We start from the raw sequence: 20444 nt of genomic DNA, 5'->3' as shown, positions 1-20444 counted from the left end.
TCTTACCAACCCCAAAGACCATGTAATGACGATCAGGAAACCAGCTCTGAGAAACATCATCACAGTGCGAGATGGCAGGTTCAACCTTAGCGGGCGCCCCCGTGGAGGCAACGTTGACCTGGGTGGCATGAGGTTCTGCCTCCCTGCATCACATGAGGCTCAGGCTTTTATACTGACAAAAATGTACGCTCATTCTGACCAAGGGGGCCAGCCTACGTCAGAAGAATTGGCCAGCAATATCTAGAAAGGTCTCCAAGGGTCGGGACTTTTCCGGGGAGTTCTGAAGTGGAACTTTCTGGGAAGGAACCAAAGCTGGACTTTCCGGGGAGCAGCCAAAGCAGGACTCTCTGGGAAGGAACCAAAGCGGGACCTTCCGGGGAGGAGCCAAAGTGGACAAACAGTACTTTTCTATCTTTGTGTATTTCACCACCAACCATTATCTATTGTCCCTGATGCAGTGATACTGAGCAACATCTAAAACATCGGTGTGTTATCAGCATTGTTCTCAGACTAAAGCCAAAACACAGCACTGCATCAGCTACTACGAAGAAAATTAACTCTATCCCAGCAGAAACCAAGACATTTGACACCAAACCCTTCACCACTTTTGACCAGTAATAAGAGGTGCCAATTGATTTCAACATCCACCATATTGCTAACAATTGATACCATAGTCTTTTCATGTGCTAAGTGCACCTGAAGAAGAAAGCACTTGTGACACTGGTCTGTCATGACCTAACAAGGACTCAGTAGGCAAACATGCATAGATAGCTTCACTAGAAAAAACCCACCACCTTCTCACCAAGAAAGCTCACTCATGCCACTGAACCATTCTCAAGAGCTCACCTAACTCAAGATAACTAACCTTTAAGTCTGTATCTATCTTCACAAATCCTAACACCCTCCTCCTCAGTTGAGCTTTCCTAAGAAACCAATGCAACAAAAAAGGTAAATTCTTGTAGGACATCACAGCCATAGACAAAGTCTGTGAACACTGGCAAAACTAGAGGGACTGTGCATGGCCTGTTATGGAAGGAAAACATAAAAAAAATTACAGTGCAGGAGAGGATTAATTGAGAATATGCTTTTGACAAACAACAGAAGAAAAACCAGTATGAAGTAAACACAAGTTGCCTCTACAAATTATTAAAAGCTATTTTGAGTATTTTGAAAAAACAGAACTGACTGGGTCAAAAGCCAGTTACATATGTGTAATGAATAAAATGCCTCTAACTTGGGGTTTACTGTCAGATAGTTCCTACAGTATTTACTCCCAGTTGGCAGAGGTGAAGAAATTTGACCTCTACTTTGAGAGAGTAATAGACCAGGAAACACATTTCTCTCCCACAACATACAGAAGACTTTTTATATATTTGACTACAGAAGTTAAATAACACCATATAAGAAGACACCAAGTTACCAGCTATAAAAAGAGCAAAAGAAAATTAAAAGGCAATTTTCATCAGTACTGTGCAAGTACTGACAGGAGGGAAAAAAAAACAACCAACAAACAAACCCCCACCCCTCAAAAAAGCAAAAAAACCCCAACAAAAATAAAAACCCAAACCGAACACACACCACCACCACCCCACCCCCCCAAAAAAAAAAATATGCAAAGCACCATTTACCTCAAAATTATTTTATCTTGATTTAGGAAAAAGAGTCTCAGCTGGCAGAGCCTCCTTAAGAATAAAATAAATGGTTATAAACAGGAGACATAAAAAATATATACAACTTCCCCAGCAAAAGAGGAGACCAGAAAAAAGCATCAAGTCTGGAGTATTAATTCAAACCCTTTCTCCCATTCTCCTCATTCAACACACTTATTCTTGCTGTAGCTTGATAAGTTCCATACAAACAGCGAAATCCACTACAGATGTTAAAAAGTGCAAAAAACATTTTGATGTTGTTGTTGTTGAAGCCAGTCGGTAATTCAGAACCATGCAGCCCCTTGCTTACTCCCCCTCTTTTTCCTCCCCCCACTCCCAGAGGGATAGGGAGGAGAATCAAAAGAATGTAAATGTCACAGGTTGAGATAAGTCCACTAACTAAGGTATAATACAAAACTACTACTGATACCACCAATGATAATAACAATAAGGGAAATAACAAGGGGAGAGAATATAAAACTAAAAGGAGAAAAGGGAAAGAAAACAATAAACACAAGTGATGCACAATACAATTGCTTACCACCTGCCAATGGATGCCCAGCCCAACCCAAGCAGCGATCTGGGCCTTCCAGGTAACTCCCCCCACTTTATATACTGGGCATGACATGCTGTGGTATGGAATACTCCTTTGGCTAGTTTGGGTCAGGTGTTCTGTCTCTGCTTCCTCCTGGCTTCCTGTGCCCCTCCTCACTAGCAGAGCATGAGACTGAAAAGTCCTTAACCGGAGTAAGCATTACTTAACAATAACTAAAAACATTGGTGTATTATCAGCATTGTTCTCAGACTGAAGTTGAAAACGCAGCACTGCACCAGCTACTAAGAAGGAGGAGAAAAATACAGTTGTAAAACAAACAAGAGAAATCATGTGTCTGTAATCAAACCAACTTTACTTTGAGGTGAGGTCACTAACTTCCTAAGCCCTCAATAGTTAGCTAACTCTGGCAAGATTTTTGAATTGCTGAGGTGAGTAACTTGAGAGAGGAAGCCTTCAGCACCGGAGCAGGGGGAAGCTGAGTGTCCAGGAGCCTCAAGACCTCAAACAAGAGTTGCCTAGGAGCCGGCAGCTCAGCTGACATGAGCAGCTGACTCACAGGGGGTGGCTCCAGGAGGAACAGCTTAATCCCTGACTGGGTAACACCCTGCCCCAGAGAGCCGGAGTGCCCAGGAGCACAGGGAGCAGGGTGGGCAAACAGTGCATGGCCCGGCAGTTTCCGCAGGCAGCGAGCTGGATGGTGAGCACTCGCCTCAAGACCAAGGCCCGGTCTGGGAGCTCTGCTCTGGCTGCCCTGGCAGTGGCCAGTGTAAGCACCCAGACAGAGCCAATGAGAGGGGAGGCTACAGCGCAGACCTCAGAGTGCAGAAAGTGCATCCACTGTTCTCTTGAGGAGATGGTGTACAATGGGCAGGGCTGCACTCAGTGCACCCTGGTGGAGGTCCTCCTGCAGCAGGTGGCTGAGCTGCGAGACAATGACAATCATAGAATCATACAATAGTTAGGCTAAAAGATGTCAGGGAAGCTGAGACGAAGATGGACTGCTTGCTCCAGGCCCAAACTGTGCAGGGCCCTCAAGCATCTATCATAGCGCATACAGGAAAGAAGGAGGGCATTAACCCAGGAAGCTGGGAATTAGTAACAAAATAAAAAAAAAACCCAATAAAAAAAAAAGGAGGAAGAGGGCAATTAACAGCAAGGGGCTTCCTCCTAAATCTGACATCTCCACCCAGAACCACTTCACAGTTCTGCAGGGGGCTAACGAGGAAACATGCACCTCATCACATGAACAACCTGCTGATACACCAGTAAAGAGGATCACTAGTGGTGCCACCAGGAAAAAACAGAGGGTCATAGTAGTAGATGACTCTACTTTGAAAGGCACAGAGGCACCCATCTGTGGGCCTGATCCAGTCTCAAGGGAGGTGTGTTGCCTACCAGGGGCTTGGATCAGGGATGTTGTAGAGAGGCTGCCTGGTCTAGTAAGTCCCACTATTACCCACTTCTAGTGGTTCATGTAGGTGCTAGTGATATAGATAGCAGTAGCCCAGAGAACATTAAGAAGAACTACAGAGCCCTGGGAGAGGTGTTTAGGGGCTCTGGAGCTCAGAGAGTCTTTTCATCAATTCTCCAGGATAAAGGGGAGGACCTTAAAAAGGCTAGGCAGATTTGGCATATTAATAAATGGTTAGAACAGTGGTGCCATAGTCAGGGGTTTGAGTATTTAGAACATGGGATCAATTTCGGAGTCCAGTTCTACTGGAGGCTGGTGGAGCTGGTCTGACAAAGAACGGGAAGAGCTGCTTTGGTAGGAGGCTTGCCAGTCTAGTTAAGGCAGATTTAAACTAGATGAATTAGGGGAGGGGGGCATCATTCCATCCCAACACACCCAGTCAGTTGCCAGCACCTATAATAAATGCTTGGAGTGATGCAGAGATATTTCAGCCGCTCAAGCCAATGAGCCAGCTTCATTTGGAGCTTGGCTCAGAAGATTCTATACAAACGCCCATAGTATGGGGAATAAACAAGAGGAATTAGAGATGTGTGCATGTCTATGGGGATATGAGATAACTGTTATCACAGAAACATTGTGGGGTGACTCCTATGACTGGAGTGTTGGAATGGAAGGCTACAGGCTCTTTAGAAAAGACAGGCCTGGCAGACAAAGAGGGGGAGTTGTTACTTATGTAGCCTGGAGAGTATGGAACTCTAGGGACAGGTGATCAGTTAACAGAGAGTTTGTGGGTCAGGGTCAAAGGGAGAACAGCTATGGGGGACATTACTGTGGGGAACTCTTAGAGACCACCTGATCAAGAGGACTCTGGATGAACCGCTCCGTAGACAGATAGGAGCAGCCACACACTCGCAGGCCCCTGTCTTCATGGGGGACTTAAACCATCATGATATATGTTGTGGAGACAGTAAGGCTCGCCACAAGCAATCCAGGAGGTTCCTCAATTGTATGGAAGACAACTACCTTCTGCAAGTAATAGAGGAGCAGACAAGGAAAGGTGCCATGCTTGACCTCATATTCACCAACAGGTAGGGGCTGGTTGGAAATGTGATGCTTCAGGCCAGCCTTGGCTGTAGCGATCATGAGATGGTGGAGTTTGAGATCCTCAGGACAGTGAGAAGAGCGTGCAGCAAGCTCACTGCCCTGGACTTCAAGGGAGCAGACTTTGGCCTCTTCAGGAACCTGCTTAGTAAAGTTCCATGGAAAAAAGCCCTAGAGTGTTGAGAGCTTTTTAACAAACAATGGGCATGTGAGCGATCCAGGACTCTTGCCATTGGTTAGAGTTTGTAGTAAGTATTAATGGCCTAGTTCACAGGTTACTTCAGGGCAAAGTTGTGGCCATGTATGCAGAAGTTCTGCAGGATGGAAACAACTCCCAGATGCTGAAGAAGGAACCAATCAGTTATTGTTGCTCCCGGATGCTGAAGAAGGAACCAATCAGCTGTCTTTGCATTATGTGTAGAAACCAATCATTGTAAAGCGTAAGTGCACGACCAAGCTTGAAAGCTATAAAAGGCAGTGCTCTGAAGTGAATAAAGGTCAGCTTCTGATTACATTAATCAGCATGCTGTCCGCTGATCTTCCGCACTAGAAGGCAAGGGGGCCCAAGACTGCTGGCTGATATTCAAGGATCACCTCCAACAAGCTCAGGAGTGCTGCGTCCCGACCGAATAGCCAGGAGACATCCATGGATGGATAAGGAGCTGCTGAGGAAACTTTGAGGGGAAAAAAAGGCTAATAAAAGGTGGAATCAAGGACAGGCGGCCTGGGAAATATACTGGGACATTGTACGGCAAATTAGAGACCAGGTCAGGAAAGCTAATGCCCAGTTAGAATTAAATCTGGCAAGGGATGTGAAAGATAACAGGAAGGAATTCTATGGGCAGGTAGCAAATAAAAGACAGACTAGGGACAACATGGGGCCTCTCTGGAAGCTATCGGGAGAACTGGCTACCCTGGATTTGGAGAAGGCTGAGGTTCTTAATGACTTCTTTGCCTCAGTCTTCACTGGCAAATGCTCTGACCACACCACCCAAGTCTTGGAAGGCAGACGCAGGGACTGCAAGAATGAAGACCTTAGGCCCACTGTAGCAGAGGATCAGGTTTGAGACCATCTTAAGAATCTGAACACACGCAAGTCCATGGGACCTGATGAAATCCATTTGTGGGTCCTGAAGGAGCTGGAGAATGAAGTTGCTAAGCCATTGTCTGTCATATTCGAGAAATCACGGCAGTCAGGTGAAGTTCCTGATGACTGGAAAAAGGGTACTATAACCCCCATTATCAAGAAGGGGAAAATGGATGACCCTGGGAACTACAAACCAGTCACTCTCACCTCTGTGCCTGTCAAAATCTTGGAAGAGATTCTCCTGGAAAGCATGCTGAGGCACATGAAAAACAATGAGGTGGTTGGTAACAGACAACATGGCTTCACTTAGGGGAAATCCTGTCTGACCTGTTTGGTGGCCTTTTATGATGGGGCTACAGAACTGACAGATAGGGCAGAGCAGTTGACCTCATCTACGAGGACTTGCGCAAAGCTTTCGACACTGTACCACATGACATCCTTGTCTCTAAATTGGAGAGACATCAATATGATGGATGGACCACTTGGTGAATAAAGAACTAGCTGGATGGCAGCATTCAGAGTTGTTGTCAGTGGCTCAATACAAAATTGGAGACCAGTGTCCTGGGTTCAGCAGTAGCAGTCATTTTTCTCCTTCTTAGTACCTGGTGCAGTGCTGTGTTTTTGACTTTCAGCCTGGGAACAGTGCTGATAACACCGATGTTTTTACTTGTTACTAAGTAATGTTTACTCCGTCCAAGGATTTTCAGTCTCATGCTCTGCCAGGGAGGAGGGGAAGAAGGAAGGAATAAGAAACAGGATACCTGATCCATACTAACCAAAGAGGTATTCCACACCACAGCATGTCATGCCCAGGATATAAAGTGGGGGCAGTTACCCAGAAGGGCTGGATCGCTGCTCGGGTCGGGCTGGGTATCGGTTGGTGTGCGGTGAGCAGTTGTATTCTCTTCCCTTGTTATTTCCCTTATCATTATTATTATTGGTGGTAGCAATAGTGGTTTCTTATTATACCTCAGTTACTGGACTGTTCTTATATCAACCCATGGTAGTTACATTCTTTTGATTCTCCTCCCCATCCCTTCGGAAACGGGAGAAGGAAGAATGGAAGAATGGGGGGGGGGAAGTGAGCGAGCAGCTGCGCAGTTCTGAGTTACCAGCTGGGTTTAAGCCACAACAGTTCTTTTTGGTGTCCAACGTGGGGTTCGAAGGGTTGAGATAAAAACAGTTGTGTGTCTAATCGTATTTATGATGAGCATTTATTGTTTTGGATTAATAGTCACTTGTCACAATGCTGATTTATTGGCTCTCAAAATTGCTGCTCTTGATCTCAGAGTTTCAGCAAGTTGTACATTACTTACAACCAGTATTTCCTGTTGTAGTGTTTATCAGCTGGGGGCCTTGCGATAAGGTTCTTGTTTCAGTGTACTTTATGGCAATGTCTTCTAATACAACAGACTCATTGGTCATGAAGCTGATCTGGCTTCTGTTCTCAGTGTGGTTACCACCTCTATCCTTTGGGACGTATACAATAAAAGTGTTTAGCAACTACAGGTCTTTTTTTCCCTCCTCAGGTGGTCAACCTGTGAAGGAGACATTCCCTTAGGCTCCCAGCTGCCCCACCAGGCTATTTACAGCATCATTTGAGAGTTCTGAAGGTTTTCAGTGAGCTTTTGGTACACTTGAGACCTGCCTGCTGAATGTGATTGGGATCAGCATGTTGGCACACATATAGAGTGTGTTTTACCCACAACCATTTTGTCTGATCTCTAAAGTTAAGCAGAGTCGGGTTTGGGTCTTGTCCCAGGTTAGACAACAATATAGGAGGACCAAGAGATTTTCCCCGAGGCTGGACAGTCATGAGTGGCAGGGTGTGTGGGATAGTATTGGCAAGTATCTAGGCCAGTGGGCCCCTCCAGTGCTTTGGAACTTCACCACTGAACAAGTGCAAAATCCAGAAAAATTAGTAAAACACTTAAATGAGGTGTGTTGTCTTCCTGGTCATACCAGAGAGAGACAAATCATGGCAATGTGCTGGGGCTTGGCCTATGCTTACAGAGACCTGTTCAACACTGTCCAGGACCTTCAAAGAAAGAAAGATGTCTCTGGATCTGATGGCAAAGCAACAGACAACGCAGCTACTCCAACTTCAAATACAGCAGCTACAACAAACCCCAGTGACAAGTACAGCAGCTACTAAAACTGACAACCACAGACAACATAGCTAATCCAACTCCAAAAACACCAGCTACACGTACCCCAGTGACAAGTACAGCAGCTACTCAAACTGACTACAACAGACAGTGCAGCTGCTGGTGCTACTCAAACCCCAAGCACAGCGGCTGCACCAACCCAAACAACAGATACTGCAGACACTCCAGCCACAGTGATAATCACTGCAGCTCAACCAAAGGACCAATTCTTGCCAATACTGGTTGCCTCTGTACACAACGGGAAAAGCAAACAAGGTAGAAAAAGCAACCCGTACAGTGAAGAAAGATGAACTACCAATGAACTTACTAAATGGGACAGCATCTGAACAAGAGTTGTTATTATTATGTAGACCAGAGGAAGAAGAAGAAGAAGAGGTGACTTCTCATCCCCGTACCTCAACCAAGCTATGGAATATGCAAAAAGATTTTACCTGTCATCCAGGGGAGCACATCATCACCTGGTTGCTCCGATGCTGGGACAATGGACTAGTCATGAACTAGAAAGGTAGGGAAGCTAAGCAGCTGGGATCACTTGCTAGGGAAGGGGGAATTGACAAAGCAATTGCAAAAGAGAAACAGTCCCTTAACCTTTGGAGGTGGCTCTTGGCAGCTGTGAAAGAAAGGTTTCCCTACAAGAATGATATCATGAGCCGCTGGGCCAAGTGGACTACGCAAGAGAAAGGCATCCAGTATCTGAGGGAATCAGCCATTGCAGAGATGGTCTATCGCAAGCCGGATGCTGGGAATGCATCTGTAGATCCAGATAAAATTGAATGTACATGACCCATGTGGCGGAAATTTACACGGAGTGCACCATCATCATATGCCCACTCACTGGCATCAGTAACCTGGCATAACGTCACACCACCAACAATGGATGAAGTGATTCATCAACTCCGAGAATTTGAAGACAATCTTACCCCTTCCATCAGTTGAGCTGTGGAAAAAAATGTCCCAGGAGTTCAAACAATTGAGATATGATCTATCCAATCTAACCAGCTTCCCACGTGTACCAATCCACGTCTCAGCTATTAACAAAAGGTGTCCTACTGTTCGAGAGAGAAGATATAGGAGGTACATACCACGGGCCACCCTATGTTTTTACCTGCAGGATCACGGAGAAGACATGACGAAGTGGGATGGAAAACATACCTCAGCGTGGGAGGAACGGGTGCGTGAATTGAAGAGGGGACCAAGGGCCAAGACTGATCATCCCATGAGAGCTGCGGCTTCAGTCTTCGGTGAGCAGGTTCCCAGAGGGAGTGGAAGAGCTGATTTTACTCCAACTCCCGTGATAACGAAGAATAATCCCTCTCAACACAACTTAAGTGTCCAACGTAGTGATGACTATTGGAGGGGCCCTGCCTCCAGCCAGGTGGAGGTAAGGGACAATTAGATTTACTAGACTGTGTGGATCAGATGGCCTGGCACATCAGTCCCACAGAAGTATAAGGCTCTAGTAGATATCAGTGCACAGTGTACCCTGATGCCGTCAAGCTGTCAAGGGGTGGTGTGGAGGATTGGCTTGTCAAAAAAGGTCAAAAGGTTACGTTCCCATCAACGAGCTGAAACAAGACATCTGTGTAGAACATGGTGCAAACCTCTCACGCCAGATAATGAGGAAATGAAGGACACCGGCAAACAGCAACATACTATGACCAATCACAGCCAAGGCCACTAAGTGATAAGTGCATGAGAAGGAGGATGGTGGGGGGGTGCACGGTGTAGCTGCAAAAATATAGAGCTTACACAATGCCTTATTTGTGCCAGAACCAATCAAGTGCCTAGTATTTGCATATTCACTGTTATATTAACCGAAGGTAGAAGCCCAATAAACGAAGCTTGCTGTTAACTCATATTGAGTCGTCCAAGTCTTCCTTTCACGACAGGGTGGAACCCATCTATATTTCTGGAGTGACAGGAAAATCCCAAGTGTTGACTGTACTGGAGGCTGAAATCAGCCTGACTAGGAGGAAGTGGCAAAAGCACACCACTGTGACTGGTCCAGAGGCCCCATGCATCCTCGGCATAGACTACCTCAGGAGAGGGTACTTCAAAGACCCAAAAGGGTACCAATGAGCTTTTGGTATTGCTGCTTTGGAGATAGAGGAAATTGAGCAGCTGTCCACCTTGCCTGGTCTCTCAGAAGATCCTTCTGTTGTGAGGTTGCTGAAGGTTGAAAAACAACAAGTGCCAATTGTGACCACAGCAGTGCACTAGTGGCAATATCGCAACAACCAAAACTCCCTGATTCCCAACCATAGGCTGATCCGTAGACTGGACAGCCAAGGAGTGATCAGCAGGACCCGCTCACCCTTTAATAGCCCCATATGGCCAATGCGAAAGTCTAATGGAGAGTGGAGACTAACAGTAGACTATTGTGGCCTAACTGAAGACACACCACCATTGAGTGCTGCCGTACCAGACATGCCAGCACTTCAGTATGAACTGAAGTCAAAGCAGCCAAGTGGGATGCTACAATTGATATTGCCAATACATTTTTCCAAATTCCTTTGGCAGCAGAGTGCAGGCCACAGACACCTTTTACTTGGAGGGGCATCCAGTACACTTGGAACCGACTGCCCCAGGGGTGGAAACACAGCCCTACCATCTGCCATGGACTGATCCAGACTGCACTGGAACAGGGGCAAGCTCCAGAACACCTGCAATACATTGATGACATTATCGTGTGGGGTGATACAGTGGAAGAAGTTTTTGAGAAATTGAGGAAAATAATCCAAATCTTGCTGAAAGCCGGTTTTGCCATAAAACGGAGTAAGCTCAAGGGACCTGCACAGGAGATTCAATTTTTGGGAATGAAATGGCAAGATCAGCGTTTCCAGATCCCTACAGATGTGATCAACAAGATAACAGCAATGTCTCCACCAACTAATAAGAAAGAAACACAAGCTTTCTTAGGTGTTGTGGAGGTCTGGAGAATGCACATCCCAAATTACAGTTTGATTGTAAGCCCTCTCTATCATGTGACCCGGAAGAAGAATGATTTTAAATGGGGTCCTGAGCAACAACAAGCCTTTGAACAAATTAAACAAGAGATAGTTCATGCAGTAGCCCTTGGACCAGTCCGGACAGGGCCAGATGTAAAAAATGAACATTGCAGCCGGGGAAAATGGTCCTACCTGGAGCCTCTGTCAGAAAGCTCCAGGGGAGACTCGAGGTTGACCCCTCAGCTTTTGGAGTCGGGGATACAGAGGATCTGAGGCCAGCTATACCCCAACTGAGAAAGAGATATTGGCAGCCTATGAAGGGGGTCAAGCTGCTTCAGAATTACTGGCACTGAAGCACAGATCCTCCTGGCACCATGGTTGCCCATGCTGGGCTGGATGTTCAAAGGCAGGGTCTCCTCTACACATCATGCAACCAATGATACATGGAGTAAGAGGGCCGCACTAATTACACAACGAGCTTGAATAGGAAATCCCAGTCGTACGGGCATTCTAGAAGTCATCATGGACTGGCCAGAGGGCAAAGACTTTGGAATGTCACCAGAGGAGGAGGTGATGCCCCACCATATAATAAACTGTCAGAAAGTGAAAAGCAATATGCCTTGTTTCCTGATGGGTCCTGCTGTACTGTGGGAAAGCATCGGAGATGGAAGGCAGCTCTATGGAGTCCCCAATGACAAGTTGCAGAAACTGCTGAAGGAGAGGGCGAATCGAGTCAGTTTGCCGAGGTGAAAGCCATCCAGATGGCCTTGGACATTGCTGAACGAGAAAAGTGGCCAGTGCTTTATCTCTATACTGACTCATGGATGGTGGCAAATGCCCTGTGAGGGTGGTTGCAGCAATGGAAGCAGAGCAACTGGCAATGCAGAGAGAAACCCATCTGGGCTGGTGCACTGTGGCAAGATATTGCTGCCTGGGTGCAGAACCTGGTGGTGAAGGTACATCCTGTAGATGCTCATGAACCCAAGAGTTGGGCCACTGAGGATCACCAGAATGACCAACAAGTCATCAAGCTGCTAAGATTGAAGTGGCTCAGATGGACTTAGGTTGGCAACATAAGGGTGAATTACTTTTGGACCATTAGGCTCATGACACTTAAGGCCACCAGGGCAGAGATGCAACATACAGATGGGCTTGTGACTGAGGTGTGGATTTAACAATGGACACTTTTGCCCAGGTTATTCACGACTGTGAAACATATGCTGCAATTAAGCAAGCTGTCCTGGGTTCAGCAGTAGCAGTCATTTTTTCTCCTTAGTAGCTGGTGCAGCGCTGTGTTTTTGACTTTCGGCCTGGGAATAACAGTGATAACACCGATGTTTTTAGATACTGCTCAAATGTTTCGTCTGACCAAGGACATTCTCAGTCACATGCTCTGCCACAGAGGAGGGGAAGCCGGGAGGAAGCACAGACAGGACACCTGACCCAAACTAGCCAAAGAGGTATTTCATACCACAGCATGCTCAGGATGTAAACTAGGGGCAGTTATCCAGAAGGGCTAGATCACTGCTTGGGTCGGGCTGGGTATCGGTTGGCGGGTTGTATTGTATTCTCTTCCCTTGTTATTTCCCTTATCATTATTATTATTGGTGGTAGCAGTAGTGATTTGTGTTATACCTTAGTTACTGGGCTGTTCTTATCTCAACCACTGGGAGTTACATTCTTTCGATTCTCCTCCTCATCCCTCCGGGAGAGGGGGGGCGGAAGGGGGGGAGTGAGCGAGTGAGACTGCGTGGCTAATTTACGACTGAGCTTAAACTACGACACAAGCCAAGCATTAAAGCATTTAAAGCCCCACACCACGCTGTGCCCCACACCACTGCCCGGAACACTATCCTGGGCCTTGAGAAACAGATTTTGTGGCGACACAGCACCCCAGAGAGAATTGAGTCAGACGTCTGGATTACTTTCTGGAACAACCTTACAGACACTTGGGCCAAAGAGCATGGCATTGAGTGGGTATATCACATCCCCTACCATGCACCAGCCCCTGGGAAAATCGAACGGTACAATGGGCTGTTAAAAACTACACTGAGAGCAATGGGTGGTGGGACTTTCAAACATTGGGATACACATTTACCAAAAGCCACCCGGTTGGTCAACACAAGAGGATCTGCCAACAGGGCTGTCCCAGCCCAATCAGAACTTTTATATACTGTAGAAGGAGAGAAAGTTCCTGTGGTGCACATGAAGAATTTGCTGGGGAAGACAGTCTGGGTTATTCCTGCTTCAGGTAAAGGCAAACCCACTCGTGGGATTGCTTTTTGCTCAAGGACCCGGACATAATTAGTGGGCAATGCGGGAAGATGGGGAAGTCCAGTATGAGACAAGGGGGGCACAAAATCACAAAATGGAATATATAAACCTTTAGAATTAGTTTTAAGTAATGTTAAGTTTGATGGCTTTGTAACAGTAGCAGTGGAAAATTACTGAAGTGAAGGATACATAGAGAAGAAATAGAGTACAGCTAGAGAACATACTGAGAATTCTCACACGAGATAAATTGTTATAGTTGACATAGTTTTAAGAAAAACAGTCTAGAAGAACAGGACACAGGGATAAGGAGTATCTGGGAACGGCAGGTGTCCAGGATGGGCTACAGTTAAACTAACTGATAAGTAGGAGGATAGGAGTCTCTGGTGCTAACGAACCAATTAAACTGGTATGAGCATCTACTGTGCATGCTTCAAAGGCTGCCAGAAGTGATGAAGATTGTTGGAAGAAGTAAACGACCCTCAGAGACCACCACCACAATTCTGTACGCATGCGGGGAGCTTTCTGGAAAATTATGTAATCAATACGTAGCCTCATGAATATGTATTTATGCCCAGTGACTATAAAAGGACGGCTTGTGTAGCAACAGAGAGACACACGTTAGAAGGAGCTATCCCCCATGTCTCTTGGCGCCGCAATAAAGAATACCTGCTTGTCAGCTTGAAAACTTTGTTGGCAAGTTTGTTCCTGGAGTTTTCTCCGAATCAGGTGTGTACCTCAAGGGGATTTGATTTTAGGGGAAAACAGCCAATGAACTCAATTGTATGCTGTTGCCTGCTATGTAGCACTTTTATAGCCCACCAACTAGATGTTTTCGGGTCACCAGCCACTAGCCCTGACTTCCATGAGATGTTCATCCCAATAAAGAATGAACTTTGATAAAAACCAGACGAGCTCAGCAGTGACCAGACGAGTTCTGTGGTGTTATCAGCAGGCAACAATCTAACACTGCACACTCTCTCTCCTGCTCTGAAAGACTTACAAGAGATGGAGCCCAACATCATGGACCAGATGAACTCAGCAGCTTTATAGGGATTGGTCCATGCACTAAGGAATGGTATCTCTCGTTGTTCGTGTTGATACGCATATATATACATATATATATAGGACAAGAGTGATGGTATATTGAAAAAAGTGGGATCTGAGAATGACGTGAATAGTATGGAATAAGGGGTGGATACTGTCCTGGGTTCAGCAGTAGCAGCCATTTTTCTCCTTCTTAGTAGCTGGTGCAGTGCTACGGTTTTGACTTTCAGCCTGAGAACAACACTGATAACACCAATGCTTTTAGTTGTTCCTAAGTAATGTTTACTTCAATCAAGGACTTTCTGAGTCTCATGCTCTGCCAGGGAGGAGGAGAAGCCGGAAGGAAGCAGAGACAGGACACCTGACCCAAACTAATCAAAGGAGTATGCTATACCACATCACGGCATGCCCAGTATATAAACTGGGGGCAGTTACCCGGAAGGACGAGAACTCTGCTCGGGTCGGGCTGGGTATCGCTTGGCGGGTGGTGAGCGGTTGTATTCTCTTCCCTTGTTATTTCCCTTATCATTATTGGTGGTAGCAGTAGTGGTTTTGTGTTGTACCTTAGTTACTGGACTGTTCTTATCTCAGCCCATGGGAGTTACATTCTTTTGATTCTCCTCCCCATACCTTCAGGAGAAGGGGGAGGAAGAAGGAAGGGGGGCAGGACTTAAGTGGTTGCATGGTTCCGAGTTACCGGCTGGGTTTAAATCATGAGAACCAGTAACAAGTGGTGTCCCTCAGGAGTCGGTGTTGGGACTGATATTGTTCAACATCTTTGTCCGTGACATTGACAGTGGGATTGAATAAGCCCTCAGCAAATTTGCCAGTGACACTGTTACATGGTTCGGTTGACACTCTGGAGGGAAGGGATCCATCCAGAGGGATCTTGATGCGTTTGAGAGGTGGGCCCATGCCAACCTCATAAAGTTCAACCAAGCCAAGTGCAAGGTCCTACACCTGGGTCAGGGCAATCCCAGGCACAGCTACAGGTTGGGCAGAGAAGAGATCCAGTGCAGCCCTGCGGAGAAGGACTTGGGGGTGTTGGTTGATGAGAAACTCAACATGAGCCAGCAGTGTGTGCTCATAGCCCAGAAAGCCAACCGCATCCTGGGCTGCATCAAAAGGAGCGTGACCAGCAGGTCAAAGAAGGTGATCCTGCCCCTCTACTCTGCTCTCATGAGACCTGACTTGGAGTACTGCATACAGTTCTGCTGTCCTCAACATAAAAAGGGCATGGAACTGTTGGAACAAGTCCAGAGAAGGGCCACAAGGATGATCAGGGGACTGGAGCACCTCCCGTATGAAGACAGGCTGAGGAAGTTGGGGCTGTTCAGCCTGGAGAAGAGAAGGCTGCGTGGAGACCTCATAGCAGCCTTCCAGTATCTGAAGGGGGCCTATAAGGGTGCTGGAGATGGACTCTTCATTAGGGACAGTAGTGATAGGACAAGGGGTAACAGGTTCAGACTTAAACAGGGGAAGGTTAGGTTAGATATAAGGAGGATGTTCTTTACTGTGAGGGTAGTGAAGCACTGGAACAGGTTGCCCAAGGAAGTTGTGAATGCTCCATCCCTGGCAGTGTTCAAGTCCATGTTGGACAAAATCTTGGGTGTACATGGTTTAGTGTGAGGTGTCCTTACCCCTGGCAGGGGGTTAGAACTGTATGATCTTAAGGTCCTTTCCAACCCTGACTATTCTATGATTCTTGGAGACCAAATATCACAAGGCAGAACTTGGATGAAGCCTATACACTATTTGATACTTAAATCAATTTCTGAGCATTCAAGAGACAGACTACATGGTCAAATTGATATACAACTCTAAATTCCTTCGTAAATAAAAAGGGATATTATGTTGGATCATTCACACCAGAGGACTGTGCTGCCATTCAGCGAGACCTGGACAGGCTGGAGAGTTGGGCGGGGAGAAACTTGATGAAATTTAACAAGGGCAAGTGTAGAGTCTTGCATCTGGGGAAGAACAACCCCATGTACCAGTACAGGTTGGGGGTTGACCTGCTGGAAAGTAGTGAAGGGGAAAGGGACCTGGGGGTCCTGGTGGATAGGAGGATGACCATGAGCCAGCAATGTGCTCTTGTGGCCAAGAAGGCAAATGGCATCTTAGGGTGCATTAGAAAGGGAGTGGTTAGTAGGTCAAGAGAGGTTCTCCTCCCCCTCTACTCAGCCTTGGTGAGGCCGCATCTGGAATATTGCGTCCAGTTCTGGGCCCCTCTGTTCAAGAAGGACAGGGAATTGCTTGAAGGAGTCCAGCGCAGAGCCACAAAGATGATTAAGGGAGTGGAACATCTCCCTTATGAGGAGAGGCTGAGGGAGCTGGGTCTCTTTAGCTTGGAGAAGAGGAGACTGAGGGGTGACCTCATCAATGTTTACAAATATGTAAAGGGTAGGTGTCAGGATGATGGAGCTAGGCTTTTTTCAGTGATATCCAGTGATAGGACAAGGGGCAATGGGTGTAAACTGGAACATAGGAAGTTCCACGTTAACATCAGGAAGAACTTCTTTACTGTAAGAGTGACAGAGCACTGGAACAGGTTGCCCAGGGGGGTTGTGGAGTCTCCTACACTGGAGATATTCAAGGCCCGCCTGGACAAGTTCCTGTGTGATGTACTGTAGGTTACCCTGCTCTTGCAGGGGGGTTGGACTAGATGATCTTTTTAGGTCCCTTCCAACCCTTGGGATTCTGTGATTCTGTGATTCTGTGATTCCGAGTCTAGAGCTGACTCACCCCATGACCACAGACAATTTACTTGACATAATGTAATATATCTGATATGGTATAACAGCAAAGCCTCGGTGTCTGACCAGCATCCCATTTTCAGTCCTGAATGAGTAATCAGTGTGTGCCCAAACTGAACAAAGGCAGTCATATCCGTGGAGAAATTGCTATACTGTACAGGCTCTATTCATGCTGATCAGACACATGAAGAGGGAACACTAACAAGTGGGAATAGGCAACCACAAATTTAAATTCTAATGCTTAGCAGCAACACTGATAAGTGACAAGGCATCAATGACTCCAGTCTGAGAGATGTTATGAGAAAGCAACTGCAGAGACTAGTATTTACACTATATGCACATTTTCATTTATAGTCTCTTTCAACCAGTTTTCTTTTTACTCAGAATTGCACATTTGTAGATGTTGCATTCCATACGTCAAGTCCCAGACTCAGCACTGTATTATGCATTAAAAACCTGGAACAAAGATGTAACAGAAAGACAACACAAATCACCAGAAAAATTATACTGTTCCTTGCAATAATATTTGTGGCCATAGATTCCGGTGTCATAATAGTTTAGCTGCTCCCCAGTTACAGAACTAAAGTTAAAGGCACAAGTGTCGTTTCTCTGCTAAAATTTGATTAATGTACTGGAAAAATGAGACAAAAGTGGTTTTCTTGCCATGCAAGCCTCAAGTTATCTCAGAGCTGGAACTGCGCAGCAACTCTCACTGTACCATGCTTTATCCCAGAGGTCTCTCCCAGCACTACACCTGTCCTGTCCCACTGCAGATTCATTTTTGGTTCCCCATTGCTACCGTTATTGGTAACAATGCATTCAAACCAGCAAAGGATTTCAAGTTTTAATATTTCTTTTCCAGAGCGTTTGCTCAGAGGAGGGAGTTAAATGCTTGCAACTATGGTATTTAAATTTTTCACTCTGATCTAGTAAAGGTGTTATGAAATCTGCTGCTCAGTTTCTGTCAATGTTTACAGTTTTCTAAGTCATTTAGTCAACTGCAGATAAAACCACAGAAGCTGAGATTGACCATAGACCCAATTCTGTTAAAAAGTACCATCAACCACACTAACTTTGAAATGTTATAGAAAATTAAAGGAAGGTTGCTTGAGACTATTTACTCATTTGAAAAGTTTCCAAAGCTTTAACATATCCAGTGGTGACATTTTGGTCAGAGGGTAACCTGACAGTTGTGTATGCTCAGTCTGCAGTCGCTTTTGTAATGTGGTACAAACCCCCATCTCATTAACAAATAAAAGTTTAAGTGAGATGTTGATATACAGGTGGGTCATAGATGGTACATACATCCTTGGTGGAGCAGGGAGTTGACGTAACATACAAGGGAAAGCAAAGAAAGTGAACAAAGGCAAGGCAAGGCAAAGAAGCAAGCTTTTTAAAGGTAAATATACAGCATGGAAACGGAGGGTCAGGACAACCAAGGCAATTACTTCTTGTTGCACGGACCAAGTTACACCAGCTTATCTCTGATGCTTAAGCCTTCAAACCCCTCATGATTCTCCATATCTACTCTTTATTCATCCAATCTTATTTTACCTGATTAAGCCCCACCGGGCACCCACGCGTTCCTGAAGCCCTTCGGCCGGCGCGGAGGATGCGCGGCACAGGCAAGGCTACCTCCCCAGCCCTGGTGAGACCGGGCGGGCACGCTCCCGCCACCTTCGGCCCCGGGGAAGGGGGAATAGAGGGGAGGCCGTTAGCCACACCCCGGTGGCGCCCCGCCGCCTGCACACAGCAAGGCTGACAGCCACGGTTCTGCCGCCCGCCCAGCGCGGCTGCGGCGAGGCAGCGCGGCCTGGCCCCACCGGCGGCCAAGCCCCAGCCGCCCCAACCCCACTCACCTGGATAGCACAGGAGCCCTCCTGGCCTCTAGCCTGAGGTCAGCAGCTGGGCCATGGGAAACTAGAAAGAGAGAATGTCACCAAGGCTGCAGTGTTCCGCTGCGCAACGTCACTTCCTCCTTCTGCCGCCGGAAGAACAGAGCGCCAGGAAGAGTGGCCGTCGCATCCACCAGCGTCACCCCGCAGCGCGGGCCAGTGCCGGGCCGGCAGGTTCTATCCTCTCTGTCTCCCCGCTCCCCTAAACGGAGCGGCTAGCGGTCACACATGTATCCCTTCACATTGCGGGTGGCACGCACCCCCACACGCTCCAGGTGTGCCCCCCTGTGAGGCGCACACACCCGCGGGAGAGCCGCCCCGTGACGAGCACACACCCGCAGGAGAAGAGACTGATCCCCACCTCGATACAAGCTCCTTTCAGGTAGTAGAATCAGTGTAGTCCCTAAATCCTGATCAGGGCCTACAGATGCCTGCGAAATTCAAGTGTTTGACGTGCATAACAGAGCAGAGGCACCCCGGAGGATCCCACTCCTCCACAGTCACTGCTTGTGGCATGGAATCGGTTATAGAGTTGATAGTATAAAAGCGTATGTTTGTATCTACACCACCCCCCTGTAAAATACGAACTCACTCCTCTAAACAAGATAACAAAGTTTTATTGAGGGACAAAGTCAATAAAGCAAAAGCAACAGCCAGGGGTGGAGCATTCACAACCTCCCTGGGCAACCCATTCCAGTGCCTCACCACCCTAACAGGAAAGAACTTCTTCCTTATATCCAATCTAAACTTCCCCTGTTTAAGTTTTAACCCGTCACCCCTTGTCCTATCACTATAGTCCCTAGTGAAGAGTCCCTCCCCAGCATCCTTATAGGCCCCCTTCAGATACTGGAAGGCTGCTATGAGGTCTCCACGCAGCCTTCTCCAGGCTGAACAGCCCCAACTTTCTCAGCCTGTCTTCATATGGGAGGTGCTCCAGTCCCCTGGTCATCCTCATGGCCCTCCTCTGGGCTTGTTCCAACAGTCCCATGTCCTTTTTATGTTCAGGACACCACAACTGTACACAGTACTCCAAGTAAGGTCTCACAAGAGCAGAGGGGCAGAATCACCTCCTTCAACCTGCTGGTCACGTTCCTTTTGATGCAGCCCAGGATACGGTTGGCTTTCTGGGCTATGAGCACACACTGCCGGCTCATGTTAACTTTCTCATTTACCAACAAACTCAAGTCCTTCTCCACAGGGCTGCTCTGAATCTCTTCTCTGCCCAACCTGTAGCTGTGCCTGGGATTGCTCCAACCCAGTTGTAGGACCTTGCACTTGGCATGGTTAAACTCCATAAGGTTGGCAACTGCCCACCTCACAAGCGTGTCAAGGTCCCTCTGGATGGCATCCCTTCCCTCCAGCATTTCGACTGAACCACACAGCTTGGTGTCATCAGCAAACTTGCTGAGGGCACACTCAATCCCACTGTCCATGTCACCAACAAAGATCTTGAACAAGACCGGTCCCAACACCGATCCCTGAGGGACACCACTAGTTACTGGTCTCCAGCTGGACACTGAGACATTGACCACGACTCTTTGCATGCGGCCATCCA

General features: G+C 47.0%; 2 protein-coding genes across 9 annotated transcripts in view; one reads left to right on the top strand and one right to left on the bottom strand.

Moving 5' to 3' along the window:
• The window catches only part of LOC136004181 (protein ARK2N-like), a 97322-nt gene extending 78361 nt beyond the window's left edge, over nt 1-18961 (bottom strand). For 7 of the 8 annotated variants that reach the window (XR_010608256.1, XM_065660447.1, XM_065660449.1 and 4 more), the window contains exon 1: nt 18854-18961. The gene's annotated coding sequence lies outside the window, so the exon portion shown is untranslated. Of the gene's footprint in view, nt 1-865; nt 924-1628; nt 1683-2190; nt 2207-18853 lie in introns of those variants that run through there. The other variant, XM_065660454.1, reaches the window with a different exon arrangement.
• The window catches only part of LOC136004431 (uncharacterized), a 35675-nt gene continuing 21048 nt past the window's right edge, over nt 5818-20444 (top strand). Inside the window, exons 1-4 of the mRNA XM_065660923.1 lie at nt 5818-6088; nt 8583-8747; nt 18783-18891; nt 18989-19271. Of these exons, the coding sequence (XP_065516995.1) occupies nt 5818-6088; nt 8583-8747; nt 18783-18891; nt 18989-19271 (828 nt within the window). The remainder of the gene's footprint in view (nt 6089-8582; nt 8748-18782; nt 18892-18988; nt 19272-20444) is intronic.

Source organism: Lathamus discolor, chromosome W, assembly GCF_037157495.1.
Source record: "Lathamus discolor isolate bLatDis1 chromosome W, bLatDis1.hap1, whole genome shotgun sequence".
NCBI lineage: Eukaryota > Metazoa > Chordata > Aves > Psittaciformes > Psittacidae > Lathamus > Lathamus discolor.
The sequence above is the reverse complement of the archived record's forward strand: the minus strand, read 5'-3'. Positions and strand labels throughout refer to the sequence as shown.